Source organism: Malassezia globosa (genome assembly GCF_000181695.2).
Source record: "Malassezia globosa CBS 7966 chromosome Unknown mgl_sf_8.1, whole genome shotgun sequence".
NCBI classification, from domain to species: Eukaryota; Fungi; Basidiomycota; class Malasseziomycetes; order Malasseziales; family Malasseziaceae; genus Malassezia; species Malassezia globosa.
The window spans coordinates 150,702-167,771 of record NW_001849864.1 but is presented as its reverse complement, the minus strand read 5'-3'; the positions used below and the strand labels follow the sequence as shown (position 1 = coordinate 167,771).

At 53.3% G+C, this 17,070-nt stretch overlaps 8 protein-coding genes across 8 annotated transcripts; 3 read left to right on the top strand and 5 right to left on the bottom strand.

Moving 5' to 3' along the window:
• Positions 1 to 58: 58 nt before the first annotated feature.
• MGL_3150 (uncharacterized protein) lies at positions 59 to 1,465 on the bottom strand (the record flags this gene model as incomplete). Its single annotated transcript, XM_001729554.1, has 1 exon — positions 59 to 1,465. One exon carries the CDS (start codon positions 1,463 to 1,465, stop codon positions 59 to 61), a length of 1,407 nt encoding a protein of 468 aa, XP_001729606.1.
• A 177-nt stretch (positions 1,466 to 1,642) lies between these two features.
• MGL_3149 (uncharacterized protein) lies at positions 1,643 to 3,847 on the top strand (the record flags this gene model as incomplete). The annotated part of the gene is made up of 1 exon (XM_001729553.1): positions 1,643 to 3,847. One exon carries the CDS (start codon positions 1,643 to 1,645, stop codon positions 3,845 to 3,847), a length of 2,205 nt encoding a protein of 734 aa, XP_001729605.1.
• A 265-nt stretch (positions 3,848 to 4,112) lies between these two features.
• On the bottom strand, positions 4,113 to 5,041 carry MGL_3148 (uncharacterized protein; the record flags this gene model as incomplete). The annotated part of the gene is made up of 2 exons (XM_001729552.1): positions 4,113 to 4,602; positions 4,653 to 5,041. The coding sequence occupies 2 exons, from the start codon at positions 5,039 to 5,041 to the stop codon at positions 4,113 to 4,115; spliced, it is 879 nt and encodes a 292-aa protein (XP_001729604.1).
• A 191-nt stretch (positions 5,042 to 5,232) lies between these two features.
• MGL_3147 (uncharacterized protein) lies at positions 5,233 to 9,912 on the bottom strand (the record flags this gene model as incomplete). The annotated part of the gene is made up of 1 exon (XM_001729551.1): positions 5,233 to 9,912. One exon carries the CDS (start codon positions 9,910 to 9,912, stop codon positions 5,233 to 5,235), a length of 4,680 nt encoding a protein of 1,559 aa, XP_001729603.1.
• A 431-nt stretch (positions 9,913 to 10,343) lies between these two features.
• On the bottom strand, positions 10,344 to 12,050 carry MGL_3146 (uncharacterized protein; the record flags this gene model as incomplete). The annotated part of the gene is made up of 1 exon (XM_001729550.1): positions 10,344 to 12,050. The coding sequence occupies one exon, from the start codon at positions 12,048 to 12,050 to the stop codon at positions 10,344 to 10,346; it is 1,707 nt and encodes a 568-aa protein (XP_001729602.1).
• An 802-nt stretch (positions 12,051 to 12,852) lies between these two features.
• MGL_3145 (uncharacterized protein) lies at positions 12,853 to 13,839 on the top strand (the record flags this gene model as incomplete). Its single annotated transcript, XM_001729549.1, has 1 exon — positions 12,853 to 13,839. The coding sequence occupies one exon, from the start codon at positions 12,853 to 12,855 to the stop codon at positions 13,837 to 13,839; it is 987 nt and encodes a 328-aa protein (XP_001729601.1).
• A 186-nt stretch (positions 13,840 to 14,025) lies between these two features.
• MGL_3144 (uncharacterized protein) lies at positions 14,026 to 14,441 on the top strand (the record flags this gene model as incomplete). The annotated part of the gene is made up of 3 exons (XM_001729548.1): positions 14,026 to 14,094; positions 14,128 to 14,254; positions 14,437 to 14,441. 3 exons carry the CDS (start codon positions 14,026 to 14,028, stop codon positions 14,439 to 14,441), a joined length of 201 nt encoding a protein of 66 aa, XP_001729600.1.
• Positions 14,442 to 14,527: 86 nt separating this feature from the next.
• On the bottom strand, positions 14,528 to 16,303 carry MGL_3143 (uncharacterized protein; the record flags this gene model as incomplete). The annotated part of the gene is made up of 1 exon (XM_001729547.1): positions 14,528 to 16,303. One exon carries the CDS (start codon positions 16,301 to 16,303, stop codon positions 14,528 to 14,530), a length of 1,776 nt encoding a protein of 591 aa, XP_001729599.1.
• Between the last annotated feature and the right edge of the window lie 767 nt (positions 16,304 to 17,070).

Genomic DNA, 17,070 nt, shown 5'->3' with positions numbered 1-17,070 from the left:
ACAGGGATGAACCACAGATACCACAAAAAGTACTGCCATGCTAGTTAGTGAAGGCCGTTTACACAATGAAGAGACGGTGCCAACATACCTGGCTAGTATACACTTTGTTCCACGCGACAAATACTATTGTCTGCACGGTGCAAGCCATCACGAGGTCTTTGCCGCCGAGAGCAAAGCCTGCAAAGCCGACCGTCAGAAGCTGTGGGACAAAGCTGAGAAGCTCTGCGGCTTGTCTGAGCCAGGGAGCCAGGGGAGCTAGATGTGATAACGCACTGTGGTCCAAGGACAAGTATGTCGGCAAAAAGTACACGCTAAAGTTGTGGCGGTGATCCTGGCGTACCACATGGTAGAGCAGGGCATGTCGGATATACGGCTCGCCCCAGATTCCCCAAGCAAAAGCGGTGAGCACTGCGCAGAATGCAGCAGCGCACACACCAAATCTCAAGCCGAGGCGCAGCACATCCCAGCGTTTCGGCTTCGGTATGCCACACAACATCACCAGCGCATAGTGCTGGTAGTTGGCCAAGTGCGCAAGGACACTTGCTCCGTAGATGACTGGGTATATTTTGACATGCACGGCCAGAGCCAGGCAAAAAGCTGCGCCATAGAAACAGGACGTACTAGCGACGCGCAAGTCGCTTGGGTCGTGCCGTGGCGGGAGCTTGTCGGACTCAAGAACCGGCGTACGCACAAGCGACATCTCAGGTGTCGCACGAATCAATAAATACAAGAATGCGAGAACAAGCAAACCCACAAGACTGTCGGAACTTCCCCGCGTGGCGATTTGTGCCGGAAATGGATTCACTAGCCACAGGGTGCCAGGCAAGTGTGTAAGGAGCTTTGCATGACGCAATGCAGGGGCTTCGTATGCATGCATAGCTTGTCGCTCATCGAGAATCGCCCACATCAATATGCCACAGCCGACGTCAGCAAGCGCAAAGATAAGTTTCCCCAACCATGGCCACATGCCGTCACCATCGGCGCCGTCTTGAACGTGACCAGGGCCAAGGAGCATCGCTAACAAAGGCGTGTAGCGGTAAGTCGTGCGAACGAATGGATCGCCCAGAGATCCGAGGAAGCGGAAAAGCGGCCGTGTCCAAGCATAGCTGAAGATCAAATACGGAGTCCATACGGGGTCCCATTCCATCGTTGCTGTGTCGGAGCGGGCAGGGTCATTCTTCAGGACGAAGCGCGAAACGGCTGGTATCAAGCCGCGCGCACAGTGGACATTCTCTGCAAGCTCAGGCACATTGAGCAGGTCCTCTTCGTCTTCGTACAGCTTGGAGTCGATCGTCGCTGAGAGGGGACATGAGGTCCACAGCGCACGTGCGCCGTCGTTGTACACGGCATAGTCGACATCTGTATATGGCAGCGAGGCGTGCTTGTCCTGGTATGTTCCCCAGAACAACAGGGCAATTCGCAGAGTGAGCCCCAGCACCACATATGTCCAGCGCCAGCGGCTCATATGGCTCATGTTGGTTTCGAGCAATAACCCGCAATCATGAATTGGTATGAGTTTGGTGAGTGGATGGGTCTCGAAAATTAGGGGAAATAATCGGGGGAATGGGGGGATGAAGGGGGAGGGGACAATTGGTGGCGGGCACATCCAAGCCTATGTTGTAACCTTGTCGGGGTTGGGGAAATGCCACGATTTCGGCCCCTGTCATTGCCAACCGTGCCATTGGGGCAACAGCTGACGGCGAACTTGATTCCAGATCCCGTCACGCCTGATGCACGCGCACTCGTAGCAACAGCAACATCGTATCCATCGCTTCTCCGTCGTGCGCGTGTTGTTCGGGATGGTGCGCATTTCTCCTTCGTAACGCCATTGCCACTCGCCTTTCCATACGAGTTTCCACCTCCGTCCAATGATAGCGTATCGGATGCGGAGAGTGTAGAGCGTTACTTGCGAGACTTTGAACCACAGAGGACTAATCCAGGCGCAGCATTTCCTCCCGCGCGGCAGCACTCGCCGCCCTTTCCGTCGGCACGTCTAGTGGCATTCTCGCCACAAGCGCACGCAACATGTTTGCCACACTTGGATGTGGGCGACACGCATGCATGGCTCCAGCAGACGTCTGGTGTGCAAAAGGTCTACAGCTCAGGACCGAGCATTGAATCGCAGACGAGTACCGGTCCAGTGGACAGCGCAGCCACAGGTGCTGCCGAGCCGTCGCACCTTTATGGTCAAGACCGATCTGATACTGCGACGGCTCGGCAGGCCCTGAGTGACTGGGCGTCAGGCCGGGCGCTCCGCGTAAATATCCAAGAGAGCGAACCCATCAACGATGAACATGGCACTGGCGTACACTTCCTGGCTCGGCACGAGGACGATGTGCAGAACACGAAGCAAGCACTCGCTGCCTTGCACACACGCACATCATATGGGCCTTGGTCGCTCCGATACGGTGGGCACCAGTTTGGGCAATGGGCTGGCCAGCTGGGCGATGGCCGGACTGTATCGATCTTGGAGACTCTGCATCCCGAGACCGGTGCACGACATGAGGTGCAGCTGAAAGGCGCTGGCCGCACGCCATACTCGCGTTTCGGTGATGGACTGGCTACCCTCAAAAGCTCAGTGCGAGAGTTCCTGGTGTCCGAGTATATGGCGGCCCTGGGTATTCCCACGAGCTACTCGCTATGTGTGGTGTCCCTACCGGACTTGCCCGTGCTTCGTGAAACTAGCACGACAGCTGCAGTGAACATGCGGATCGCCCCATCATGGCTCCGGATCGGCAACTTTGAGCTGCACAGCATACGTGGAGAGTGGGAAAGTGTGCGTGTGCTGGGCGAGTATGTTGCCCGAGAGATGTATGGCTGGACAGATGTGGTGAAAGGCGGTGAGACGTGGGCTGATGCCGAGGCGCGCGCTGGATGCGAAGGGGAGCCACGCCCGCCATGGGCCGCTCGCCTTGTGAAGGAAGTGGCGAAGCGCAATGCTAAGACTTTTGCTCTCTGGCAAACGTATGGGTTTATGCATGGCGTTCTCAACACGGACAATATCTCGCTCATGGGCGATACGATTGATTACGGACCATATGCGTTCATGGACGCCATCAATGAGGACGAAATATGCAACCACTCTGACATGATGGGCAGGTATTCATTCAAGATGCAGCCGACCATGTTGGTCTATGCGATAGATCGTCTGATGGATGCACTCGCGCCCGTCCTGGGCTTTGAGCATGTACATGGACGTGCACTAAGACCAGGTGAGCTCTTAGCATCGACGAAAGAAGAGCGTCAGATGTGGGCTGATCAGGCCGAAGAGGTTCTGTATGACGATGTGCGCATGCTGGTTCAGACGACGCTTCTGGACGCCTGGGCTACAGCGTGGACAACTCGGCTTGGTATTGCATCCCAGCGCCGTATCGGTGTTGACCGCATCAAGAGTGAGATAGTCGACCCGTTCTTCAAGGCGTTCTATGGGCTCGATATGACACGATCTTTACGCATGCTGTGCGACTTTCCTGGACGCACGAATGATATCGAAGCGTTCGCTGTGAGTCTCGTCCAAGACGCTGCAGCGGGTGTACCAGATTGTGCGAGTCAGGCAGATGTGGCGGCTTGGCTCCATCAATTCAAAACTTGGCTCGATGCCGAGGCGCGTCCGGCCTCCGAGATTACGAATGCGATGAAACGCGTGAATCCACGCTTTGTCTTACGCAACTGGATCACGGACGACGTCGCTGAGCGACTCGAGTCAAATGCACCAGACACAGCATTCTTGGAGCGTGTGCGAACGATGTGCGCTAACCCATTTGAGAACTATGCACATGAAGAAGATGCTGAGCTGTGCACGGTCGGGCGGCTTCTCCGCACCAACACGCCTTCATGTTCGTCTTGAGAGCGTAATTTCTGGTGCTGCGGTTGGCCCTGATCAAGCGTGTGGGACTAGGACGACTCCTACAGATACGTCACGTTCTACGGAGATTCAGGACCGAAGCAAGTACACAAGTACTGCCTGAAAGCCGCAAGCGCATTCGTCAACTCTCATGACCTACTATATACATTAAGGTTGCCACCATGCATCGACCAAAGCCCAGCGTGTGTGTCGTTACGCTGCTCAAGAGACGGAATGATTCACTAGACATTCGCGTCCGTATGATTGCCTACACGAAATAGTCACTGCGTCCAAGTGTAAAGTCGTGCAGCTCCTGAACACGTTCGCCAAACTTGTGCTGGTCATCGGCCCACGTGTCCTGATGCGTGCGCCGGAAATCGGCCGCACAGCGCCGAGCGGTCGTCGAGATAGGCACAGGGCTTTCTGAGTGGATGGCGACGGTATCAAGCACTAGTGCAGGCATCCAGTCGGGCACTTCGTACGGGAATGCAGCGATCAGAGCCGATGCACCCAGCACGCCAGCGTGCACACGCGTGATGGCTTCCTCAATGCCCGGCGTGCCACGACGAGGAAGTGGCGTTGCGGCCATGACGGCAAAGCGCTGTGATAGGTCGGTGATGTGAGCACGCTGTGAGCATCGCACAATACCCGATAGGGTCGCTGCAGCCATGTCGCGCACTTCGATATGCGGATCACTCAGTAGGGTGTGCAGCACATGGAGGATCTCTTCCTTCATGGATTGCGACAAGTAAAAGAGACTGCGTGTTAGATAGGTAAGCTGCCAGAGATCAAGAGTGTGCACACGTACTTTTGGAAATACACGATTTGCAGGAACGGCAAAGCGTCGAGACGCGAATGCCATGAGTTGGAGCTGCGCGCAATTCGCAGCAGACAGTCGACGAGCGCTGGCACTTGGACCTCGCTGAAGGGAAACGAAGCGACCTGCACCAGCACATCATGCGCTGTGCTCGACAGCTCTTCATTATCGCGCAGTTGGAAGGCATCAAAGAGGTCGGGCACAAGCTCCAGTACGTATGTCGACATGGGACCTAGTCGGTGGTCATCGAGGTTCAGACACACCCAAAGAGCCATGGTCGATGCTGCAAGATCGTACGTGGAAGCGCCTTGCGCCGACGGCTTGCGTTCTAGGCGTGCTGAGCGAAGCTGTGCTTGCAGCGACTTGCACCGGCGGCGCATGGCTTCGTTGTGTGCGAGAAGCGAGCCGCGCGTCGTGCACCGGCATTGTTCTAGCAGTGCTGTTGTGCTTGGCAGTGCCGGGCGAGCAAAGGTCCATTCCCACTCGACGAGCGTCTCACACACAGCCTTGCGTACTTCTTGGTAGTCGTGCGCAAAGTGCTTTTGCAGGGTATCTGCAAGATTCGCTGGCTTCATGCGAACGGCTTAGGCCTGCTGCTGTTGTGCCGTGGTTCAGGAGGATGCTGCGGCATGTCCGCGGCATCCTTCACATCCCAACCATGCGCCTTCGACTGCAAAGCATGCAGCGCACTGGCCAGTAGCTGCTGCGCATGTGCTTGCTGTCCGGGCCCGCGGCGCTCATCCCTCAGAGCCTCACATGCGTGGGACCATACGAACGTAAGGAGAGCGTGCATGCGTCGTGGATCCCGGTACTGAAACACGTACTCAACCCACATCTGCCATGCTGGCTGACTGTCCATCGTGCACTCACACATAGCGCGAGCAAGCCAACTGTCGAGCCACGCATGCAGAGCCTCATGCGATGCCAGAGACCAATGCTTCGCACCACGCACAATGCCACCAGAGATCTCTGCCGCTGCCCGGTGCTTGTGCCGATCGCGCTCGCTCACGAGGTGCGCCTCGATGACTGGCTTCACATGCTCCAAGAGTGCAGGGCCGATCGCTTGGAAGAGACTCTTGACCAGCAGTGTCGTGTCAGCGGCCATGTAGTCGCGATCCATTTCCAGCGACACATGCCTTGCGAACGCGTCCCACCAAGCGGGCGTGCTTACGACGCGAGCCATGGCATTTACCGTGCGCTGCGACGTCGCACACAGCGGCGGTGCAGGGCCCACCACGTAGTACGTATCGACGGTAGGCTGCACGAGCCAGGCATCTGTGTCTTTGTCATACAGGTGCGACGACGCCGTGAGTGGCTCGTGGAACATCGCAGCACGCTCCGGTTTCGTCATTGACGCGGTGGCCGAGGCTGCCGTCCGCTCCTGCCGCTTCAATGGCTGGTGCATGCATTCCAGATACAGATCCTGTCCGCGACTAAACGTCTGCAGCTTAGCCAGGTACAGCATGCGCACGAGAGTCGACTGCGCGTAGACTCGAAGATCTGGGTCGTCAGAGATCGCTAGCTGCGCCACACGCTCGGCGATGTCCGCACGCACGGGCGTATCGCGTCGAAGGACTGCACGCAGCGCACGCAGCGCAAGTTGAGCAAATGCCCAATGTGTCTGGGGCGCATGAAGCATAGCAAGCAAGTCACTTTGCAGAGCTTCGTTCGACGTACGCACAAGCTCGAGCCAGGAGCTCTGGAGTTTGGCAGCCGTCGTGCCGATATAGCCGGACTCCAGATCGCTCCCGAAAGACGCTGCTAACTCACGAAGCGCGTCCGTGCAAAAGTACGCCTCATGCACACATGGATCGCTCATTCTGGCCACAAGCTCCGAGAGCACACCACGCACAAGCTTTTGGATCGACGGTCGTGCCCGGCTCTGTAGGCGGAACATGGCCATGAGCACTGGGCGCGTGAACCGTGGATTTCGTGCACAGGTGCGGAGGAACGACTTCATCCCCAGCACATACAGCGCACCTTTGACTTGCTCGTCACTCGCCGAGGGCGCCAGCTGCCCGAGCAGCGTCGGCAAGCAGAGCCACCGTGTGCCGCGGTACATGCCAAACACACTTTCCAGCGCCGACTGGGCGAGTCGTCGGACAGGGATGTAGTGCGATGTGCATAGGCGCTCCAGCTGCATCATGAGCGTACGATCGCGCGCCGTGTGTGCGAGATGCACAGACTGGAGCCGCTGCCTAGTCACATGGTACAGCATGGCACGCCGGATCCACAAGATGCGTGGGAATCGTCGCTGCTTGGCGAATCGGCGACCAATCGTCCGGAAGAACCCCACCGACTTCGACAGGCCTTGCACCTCGTCGGTATGCGCACTGTGTGGCACCAAGTATGTTCGCAATGCACGCACAACCTGCTTCACAGCATCCACATGATCCGCCGACAGGTGCGAAACAACTTCCGCCGCTCGCTCCAGCACAGTGCCCACTCGCTCGCGGAACGCAACGACATGCGCATACCGCGGATCATCCGGTGTAACCGCTGCGCCCGTGTTCATGTCGAGAGGAGGCGCGCAGGCAGATGCATCTATGTCGCCAAGATCGTCGTAGACGCAGTGGTCTTGTGGGAGGTGACGGCGGCTCTGGTCTGTGATCATGGCACTTTGTCCTGCGAGTGCGTAGCGCATAACGTGCAAATAGCGGCAGACGTCATTGTGCCAAGCGTCGTCATGCTGCGTCGCCGACAGCAAAGCATCCAGTGCGTCGAGCACCGGCCCGACCACTAGCGTCAGCACATCCAGCGCCATGTCGATTTCGGCGCTGGAAGGCACATGCCACGTGATCTCGACGTCCTCCAGCTCATACACTCTCCCAAACAGGCGGTGCGGGTGGTGCCGGCGCATGTCCGAGTCCCACTCACGTGGGTTCAGGCACCGCTGCTCAGCAGCATACACGTTGACAAGCGCCGAAAGCACACGCTGTACAAACTTTGCATGCAGCACGTACGCTCGCTCCGTCTTGCATGCATGGATCAGCTGCGTCATCGTAGCCAGGATCTCTGTGCGGTATTGCAGAAGTGCCGGCCCAGCGAACATCACCGCGCTACTCAATACATTGATGTGCCAGTGCAAAGCTGTGTCTTCTGCTCGTGGCACACTCGTGCTCGTCGTGCGGATCGACGAGGCTCCATGATGCAGCTCGTGTTCAATCCGCTTGCACGACATGGGCACAACCTGCGCTAGTACTTTCTCACTATTGGCCCGCGCAAAGCAGCCCACCAATGAACCGATGACCTTGACGCCATTCGCTGCCGTCGTTGTGCGCACATAGTCCAGCACAATTTCCAAGCACCGGCCAAACGCCTCTTCTCCCAATGCACTGCAGAATGCATCACATGTCGCGATCAGCATATTGAGCACGGCCTCTTCGTTCTTTTCGCCGATTTTGCCTCCTTTCCCCTCGTCCGGTAGCGCTGTTATGAGTGCCAAGACACGATGCACAAACTCGACACTCCATGAGTCGATATCAGCTGTCGAGAGACGCGCCGCATACTCTTCCGCCGCTACCGTTGACTCTGTGTTTTCGTCAACCTGCACCCGCCTCTGACCTTCGCTTTCGCTCTTGCTCTCGCTCTCCAGCTGATCAGGCTCGTTCATAGAGGCGTCCGAGATGATCAACGAGACACTAGCGCTGAGAATCAGCATGCACGTGCCCATGGTCTTGATCGGGTCGTTCAGATCAATACCCGGTAGACACAGGTGCAGTATGGGTGCCATGTGCTTGGCACCAGCGGGATACAACGTGCGTGAGAGCAGAGGCTGCGACGTGGTAGCGAGCGCAGAGATGACTGCGCCCGTCCGCTGTGTCGTTTCTAACGACTCGAGTGAATTGTAGCCGCGTTGCAGAATTGCCGGCAGAACCAATTCTGGCTGCAAAAATGCCATGCGTTTCAGACTCGATTGCGAGGATAAAGACGTCACTGCATCTTTGGAAAACATACCCAGTAAGCTTACGGTGCGGAGCATCTTGACAAACTCTCTTCGGTTCGCAGGCGTGAGACGCCACTCGACCGGTGTGCGACAATCTTGGCGCTCCTCCGCTTTTTGGCGTCGCGCATATTCCCAGGTTAAATGCTGCACAAAACTCGACAGCTGCGCTTGCCATGGCCCCCAGTTGGATGGGTGGAAGAATGTCTCTGTCGCCTGGACGAACTGAGCCAACTGCGTTAGCGCTTTGGAACCGCCGACCAAGTTCGCATCATCTCCATCGTACGCTATGCTGTAAACGATAATCACTGCAAACGAATGCAACCGATCACTTGGCTTTTTCATGCGCAACGTCTTCTGCGATGCCGTCGCATCTGCACCTGTACGTACCGACGACGATTGCGCCATAAGCGCAGCTTTGGCCGTCTTATTTACACTCACCGGGAGTCCAGCAGAGCGCAAACACTTTGTCATAATCAAGGCAAACTGCTCGTCGGTGAATACGCCCGTGTCAGATCTGTGCGTAGTTGGCTGTGGATCTGTAACATGGAGCTCGGCAAGTCGCGCTAGCAAATCGAGCATCTGATCGTCGAATAGAGCTGATTTGAATGTTTCCCAAAGCCTGAACAGTGTAGGGAGCCATGCGTCTGGGTGTGACAGGGGAAGAAAGTGGACAAGGAGCGCCTGCGTCGATATCACAGAATTCAGGTCATGTCCGTCAAAATGGGGAAGCATTGTCTCCAACATAGCCGTTGCTTCAGAGGAAGGAAAAAATCGTTGACTTGCTTCTGCTAGGTCTAGCAGGACGCCAGCCACAGCTGAGGTGCCGATCTTTCGGTATTTTTGATGTACCTCGCGATCCAACGCATCATATAACGAGCGCCATGGCAACTCCAAATCGTGGTAGCTGATTTCTTTTTTCGGTCGAAGCAGGTGTACACATAGAGTGGCGGCCATGTCTGTCAGTGACGCGTCTAACTTTGGCATCACAGCTATCTCATAAAACAGTCGTGCCATCCGCACTCGAAGCGAGCGCGAAATTGGATATTTCAGTGCGAAAAGATATCGGATGTGCTGACACCACTCCAGCATAGTCGAACCCCAAATCCCACGGTCTATACATGTACAAATGTTTTTTGTTGCCTGCTCCAACAACGATTCATACTCAGTCTGTGTTTGACACCGGTATGGTAAGCATTGAACAGATGCCGGGACAGTCCGCTCGCTCACAAAATTCATGCAAACATTCGTTTCATTAAAAGACCGGATATCATCCAACGGGTCATCACTCAGAAAGTCCACGTCCATGTCCCACTTGTTTCTTCCAAGGCGTCAATGTCACAGCCAACGTTTCTTCGACCAGGTTGTTGCGCGACGACGTCGCGTCACCATACATGATTATATAATTAGCACATGTTCACTCCCCACATTTCGATACGTTCAGATGAATTCATCAATAATAATATTAGGTTCTTGTTATCTCGTTCCGACATGGTCGTAATTGCTATGAGCTACAGTGTCGTTCTAATGTCCATAAGCTCTCAAACTCTTACGAATCTTCCTGGAAACTGGTATTGAACCAGAGGTCCAGTTGATGTTTTGGCGCCTAAGGAAAATAGGCCCCCAATGCAACTAGATTACATGCACGATTCCAAACAAGCATGCATAAAGTATGCAAGCGGGAGTCAACAAAATTGAAGAAAAGCAATCAAAAAGCGAGGAACAAAAAGTTACGGCCCTTACAACGCGAAAGGTACACCTGCGTACGGGGCCGCCGATTCAGCAGCCGTTTCTTTCCGTTTTGGAAGTGCGTCCTTTGGAGGCTCTTCCAGACCCTCTTCCACGGGATCAACTGCATCCAGCTCACTCTTGTGCGGACCTTGTTGACCATGTGGTTCTGATGGACCACCACCTAGATCCGTTCGCTGGGAAAGAATCGCATCAAGTTCTTCCGAAGACAGGTACGGACGCGTCACAGACAAGTAAACAGCAGTTGTTTGGAAGCGACTAGCTTTCCAGAAGCCTTCTTGATGCGCATCTGCAAAGAACAAGTCCATTTCCTCAAGACCACGACGTTTCGTCTCTGGGTAAAACATGTAAACAATTGGCATGAAGATCAAATTAAAAGCACCAAACATCGTGAATGTATGACCCCCCAAGTTCTCGAACGCTGGAGGGGAAATCATGACGACAGTGAAGTTCATGAGCCAGTTCGTGCATGTGGACAGTGCCGTAGCCGGAGCCCGAGTACGAATGGGATTAATTTCTGCTGGGTAAAGCCACGTCATACCAAGCCAGCCAAGAGACCATGGGATGAAGTACAGGTAAATAAAAGCTTCAGCCACCTTGCCGTACTTGTCCGTCTGGTCAGGCGAGTCACCTTCCGGGTGCTTGACTTTCTCCACCATACCAGCAATAATAGCAAAGCAAAGCATCATGCCAAAAGCACACCAAATCATAAGCATGCGCCGACCCGCAATGTCAATGAAAAACACGGCACAGGCGGCGGCAAGGAAGTACAGAATACCACTACCACCAACCAATGCACGACTTGCGACATCGTCTGATTGGACCATCTTGAATACAGTGCTTGCATAATACGTCAGGTTATTAATACCCGTCCACTGTTGCATAGCCTGGGAGCCGCAACCCAAAATAAGTCGATACAAGTTTTGGTGTGGACCATTCGTTCCCAATTCGCTGTATTTGAACGGACCCAGGTTAGCCTCAACTTTGCGAATCGAATCGGTCAAAGTGTGAAGTTCTTGCTTTACCACTGGATCATCCATTTCAGTGTCATATAACTGAGCGAGAACTCGGTTCGCGTCTTCCAGACGATCAACCTTGACAAGCCAACGTGGCGATTCTGGCATCACGAGTACACCAACCAGAAGAATCAATGCAAACACAATCTGGAATGCAATAGGGAAGCGCCATTGGACAGAGTTGAATTTCAAGAAATAGAAACCAAAGTCAATCCAATACGAAACCATTACACCACCTGCCAGCAAAGCACCTTCAATGAACACGAGAAGACCACGATACTGCGGCCTTGAAAGCTCAGACTGAAGCATAGGGATAGTAGCAGTATTAAGACCATTGCCGATACCAGCAACAACACGACCAACAACAAAGGATGGCAAAGTGTCATGGACAACCATGACAACAGTGCCAATAATCATAATAATAGAACCGATAACCACACACCAACGGCGACCCATTTTATCACCTTTGAACAATACAAATGCGGAACCAATCATGCAACCCAATTCGTAACAGGACACGACAGCTCCTTGGATGTTCGCGTCAAATTTGTCCGGATGGTATGTTACAGGATCATTGTTATTAGCGGCATATTCTTTTTCCATATTGGGTCCGTCCGGGCTGAATGAAGCAATCTTTGGCATCGTTGAAGCCATCATAGGCTCCGTGATCAGCAGAGACATGACGACCCTGGTCATATCCGAATAGCAAGAAACCACTTGAGCACACAAAAGCTGAGAAAGCCAGCAAGCTCCAGCCCCTGAGCCTGTCGGCGCCCGGAATAGAGGGGAGCTCATAGAACATGATGAATGGTCAACGGTAAAGGTGGGGAAACAAATCGATTCAGCTTTTTCTCTGAGGTCAATTTGGTTGCGCACTTGGGTGCCTCTCGCTGCGACCAACACATTTGCGTATTTATGTTTGATGCATAGAATCTGCGAATCAGATTCATGTTCGGCGTAAATTCATGAGTAAACATGTAACATGCTGAGTTGGAGAATTTCGATTCCCTATTATAGGAACGTGATTTGTCTGAGTCCGTCTTCTAGATTATTGCGGAGTTACACATTCAATGTGTTGGCGTGTTGGAGACGGTCATAAGTAAAATATTATTACATAATAATATAGAAGCTGAATGGTCGCCGATAAAACAAGCGTATAATATTTTGTCGAATCTGTCTGTCACTCTTCCCCCCGCATGGAGAATCTCACGCATTTGCATTGGGCCACATGACTGAGCCCAGTGATTTAAGAATTAAGGAGTGTGAAAAAGGCACCCAAATATTGGAGTTTTGATTCAATGTCGTCTCACAGATTTACTTGTGATATTCCACGACTTCGATTGGTCACATAAAGTCGGAATATGCATAAATACACGCATATATGCAGCAAGTGCATGACGTCAGTAACATGGAGTATGATCGACATTCTTTCGCCGGCACTAACTGCCGAGCGACAACTCCACCACGCGTTGCAACGTCAGCCATGAAGACATTTTTGGTAGCCTTGGTGCTGGGCGTAGGCATTGCCACAGCGTTTCTGGATCCAGAAGTCTTAGAGGCAAATGTGAAAAATTCTTCTGCACATACTTTAAGGAAGCGGTCCGCATTTTCAGGAACTGCGACATGGTACGATGTCGAAACGTACCAGGCAGGCGCCTGTGGTTATGATATCGACAATAGCATGCATATCGTGGCATTGAATGAGCCTATGTATGGTGATCTTGATTCCCGCTCAAAGTGGTGCGGCAAACATATCATGATTGCCAATGGCCTCAAGACAGTGCGAGCCGTCATTATGGATGCGTGTCCTGAGACATCTCAATGTCATCACGGTTCATTGGACATGAGCATGTCGCTTTTTCAAGAATTTAACGATTTAACGTTGGGTGTATTTCCTATTACGTGGTGGACGATTGACGATAGTCACAATGATGATGGCGATAAAGGCCGTGGTAATGGCGGGGGCAAGTCGAATAGCGGCTCAGCGTCTTCGGACTCGCGGTCGCAGTCGCATTCGTACTCACGTTCACATTCGCATTCACAAACTCACTCACATTCGCGGTCATACTCATCGTCAACTCCCACCAGCTCCAGTTATCATGAGCATAATGCTTCGCGTTCGTCTGCTCAAGCAGAAGCGGCAGCCTCGGCATCTTCAGCAAGAGCACGAGCATCATCTATCGCCCGGGAGCAGTCATTATCCAAAGCATCAGCAGCAAGCTCCCGATCGAGTGCTTCTGAGGCAAGTTTGAGGTCGAAGAGTTCGGAATCAGCCTCTCATGATAGCAGCTCGACACGTGTTGCTACATCATCGTCCGATTCTCATTCTTCGTCGACAACGGCATCTTCCTCAAGCTCACAAACAACCGGTAGCTCTTCCCAAGACGATCCGCGAGTCGGAAACTTGGAAAATTTCGTCAAAGTCTTGAATGGGCTCTCGATGCTTGTTCATGCGGCCGCGCAAAATTAGATGAGATTGAGGTTACGATATATTGGAGGAGGGAGGCGGTATGACTCTCGGTGTACATATAGGTAGATTGCATTGGGTAAAACTGTTAGACATTGGAAGAGTGGAGGACTGCGTTTGTCGAGGAATCAATGACTTGCACTCCGGGTTTCCTGGTGGTAAAGGAGGACCAATTATAGATGATAGACGATGTCTCGATGGCCCAGAGTATTTGAGCAGATGCTGACGGCGTATGCTACAGCAGCTCTAGCCCGCTGGGTACGTCGGATGTCCTGATCAACTCACATACAGATGGGCCGCTCTCCATTTTTTTTGCGCATCACTGAACGCGCGTTACATGAATGGGACCATTTGCCGCATCGGTTGCGGGGACACGCTGTGCCGCCGTTTGAGTCACAGACTCGGGATACAAAAATTGGTGCGTATATATACTTGTATGTAATAGGGAAGACTTACTCAGATTACGAGGAGGTACACGATGCACCTTCGCCGTTTCCAATGTCACAAAAATCGACCAAAACAGGGGGATTTGAAAGAACTCGCTCAGCCCCTACATCGGGACATTCATCAAAGCGGTCAGAATCCACGCCACCTCCTAAGACTAAATCTGATCGTATTGCGCAAGAGATTCGCCAAATCCAAGAAAAGCTGCGTCGTCGGTAAGAAACTATGAATATGTACGAGGCGATGCTTATGCACCAAGCTGACGGGCTTGCCAATCAGCGACACTGCCACGCTGATGCAAGCGATTGGGACGAGATGGGGCACTGGCAGTAGGCGGAGATTCATTGCTTGGTGTGCCATAGCCACCACCGCCTGGTGTATGTACAATGATGCGATCGTGCAGGCCAAATATGGCTGTGGACTTGCCTCCCAAATTAATGACACGGGGAGACACAAATCCTTCGTCGTTAGGCTTGACCAAATCACCATCTTCTTCACGCCGCTGCTTGATCCAGAGGTTGAGACCAGATGCAGCTGGCTCACCACCGCACAAGCCGTATGGCTGATATACACGGCGTTCAGACAAGATGCTAACTTGTATGCTTGGTTCCAGAAACTCAATGTCACGAATGACGCCGTTGCCGCCGCGGAAGTGGCCAGCACCACCAGAGCCCTCGCGAATACCGAACTGGCGAAGATATACAGGATAGCGGCGCTCGAAGATCTCAGGGTCGGTAATACGTGTGTTCGTCATATGGGTGTGCACGCCGCTTGTGCCATGCCATGACGGCCCAGCGCCTGAGCCACCAGCAATCGTCTCGTAGTATCCGAATCCCTCGATTAAGCGACCAGTCTCGTCATTTCCACCGGTGCCGAATGTCAGATTGTTGCAATCGCCTTGACTAGCAGCAACGGCTTCGAAGGCACGAAACACGACGTCTGTGATCCGTTGACTTGTTAGCACATTTCCGCCAACGACAGCTGCAGTGTCCGAAGGACTGAGCATAGATCCTTCGGGGATGCGGACGTCGATGGGCGCAAGACATCCCTGGTTGAGTGGAATGTCTTCAGATACCATGCACCGCAATGCATAGATGATTGCGCTATAAACGACCGATTTGGGGCAATTGTGGTTTGCATTCACTTCAGGCCCAGTGCCTTCAAAGTCAAAAATGGCAGAGCCGGACGACGGGTTGATCGTAATATGCAATTCAATCGGCGATCCGTCGTCCATGTAATCGATAGCGTGCAGGTCGGTGGATTTTTGCGTGTTCGCCACACGACGAAGCAGGTTGCGCACGGAAAATTCAGCATTGTCGCGAATGTGCATCATGTATGACTGCACTGTCTCGAGCCCCCATTCATCGACAAGGTCATTGAGAAGCTGAATGCCTTTATGGTTGGCAGCGATCTGCGCCTTCAAGTCGCTCTCGACGTCACGGAAGCACCGTGTACCTGAACATCCCGGGTACTTGGCAGGTTCTGTGAGGAGAAGATGCATGAGCCCCTTCTGGTCATACACGCCTTCTGAGACGATTTTGAATGAGCGGATCTGTGCGCCTTCCTGGAAGAGAGTTTTGCTGGTGGGCGGCATGGAGCCGGGAAGGATTCCGCCAATGTCTGCATGGTGCCCACGGCTTGCAGTGAAGAAGACTATTTCATCGCGATCAGGTGCAAATACAGGTGTGATGCAGGTGATATCAGGTAGGTGACTACCGCCTGCAGCAGGGTGGTTCGCCAGCACGACGTCGCCGCGCTTGAAGGAGCCTTGACCCAGCTCATGCAAATGTTCCGCCTGATACTGCACGGCGAAGCTCATGCTCCCAAGGTGCACAGGTAAGTGCGGTGCATTAGCAATGAGGGAACCATCAGCGGCAAATATAGCGCAAGAAAAGTCAAGACGTTCCTTGATATTGGTAGAAATGGAAGTCTGTTGCAGGGAGCGGCCCATGGATTCTGCAACGGCCATAAAGCGGTTGGCAAATAGTGATAAAAGAATAGGATCAGCACCAGAAGATGGCATATTGGGTCAGAGAAGCCAAATGACGGAGATGTCAGAGGTTGTAAGATTTAATGGTGCACGAGATTAATGATGTGGGGCTTACGTTGTTCTACATTTACTTTCCTCCCACTCGCATGTTACATTTACTTGACATGTCCCAAGAATCTGGCCTGCCGACTCGTACTCGCTCGCCCCACGGATCTCGGCCGTGAATTGAAAGAAAATCAAAAAGGACCTCGGATAGACACAAAAGTACCCCCCTCTTCCTTGCTTACAGGCGAAGCAGAGATGATTGCCCTGGGCCGCACTGCGACGCTCGGCCTTTTTTTGTCCAATGAGTGGAGACCGCTGTGTGCGACGGTGGTGTGTTGTCGCTGTTTTGCGAATTTATGCGATTCTAGTCAGGTATGCCTTGAAAATGGGCTTCGCTTGCCCTACGTGCTTTGTCATCAAGTAGGGTTCGGTGGAATTCTCGGCAACACAACGGCAGACGTGCTTTGATCCGAACGAAAGGGACCGAGCCGTCCCAACGGCCAGGAATGGACTCAACGCTGCCCTCTGGCTCTGGCAAAGAACCCACACTTACATACCAGACAGGTGAGAGACCACAGGCATACTGAATTGGACTAACAGGGCAGTTCGTTCCTGGAGCTTGCAAGACGTGACTTCATGGCTTCATGACAACAAACTGGGGCAACACGAATCGGCATTTATCCAGAATGACATCCGCGGTGGTGCGTTGCTCCGACTAGATCACGGGATCCTGAAGGAAATGGGCATACCAAGTG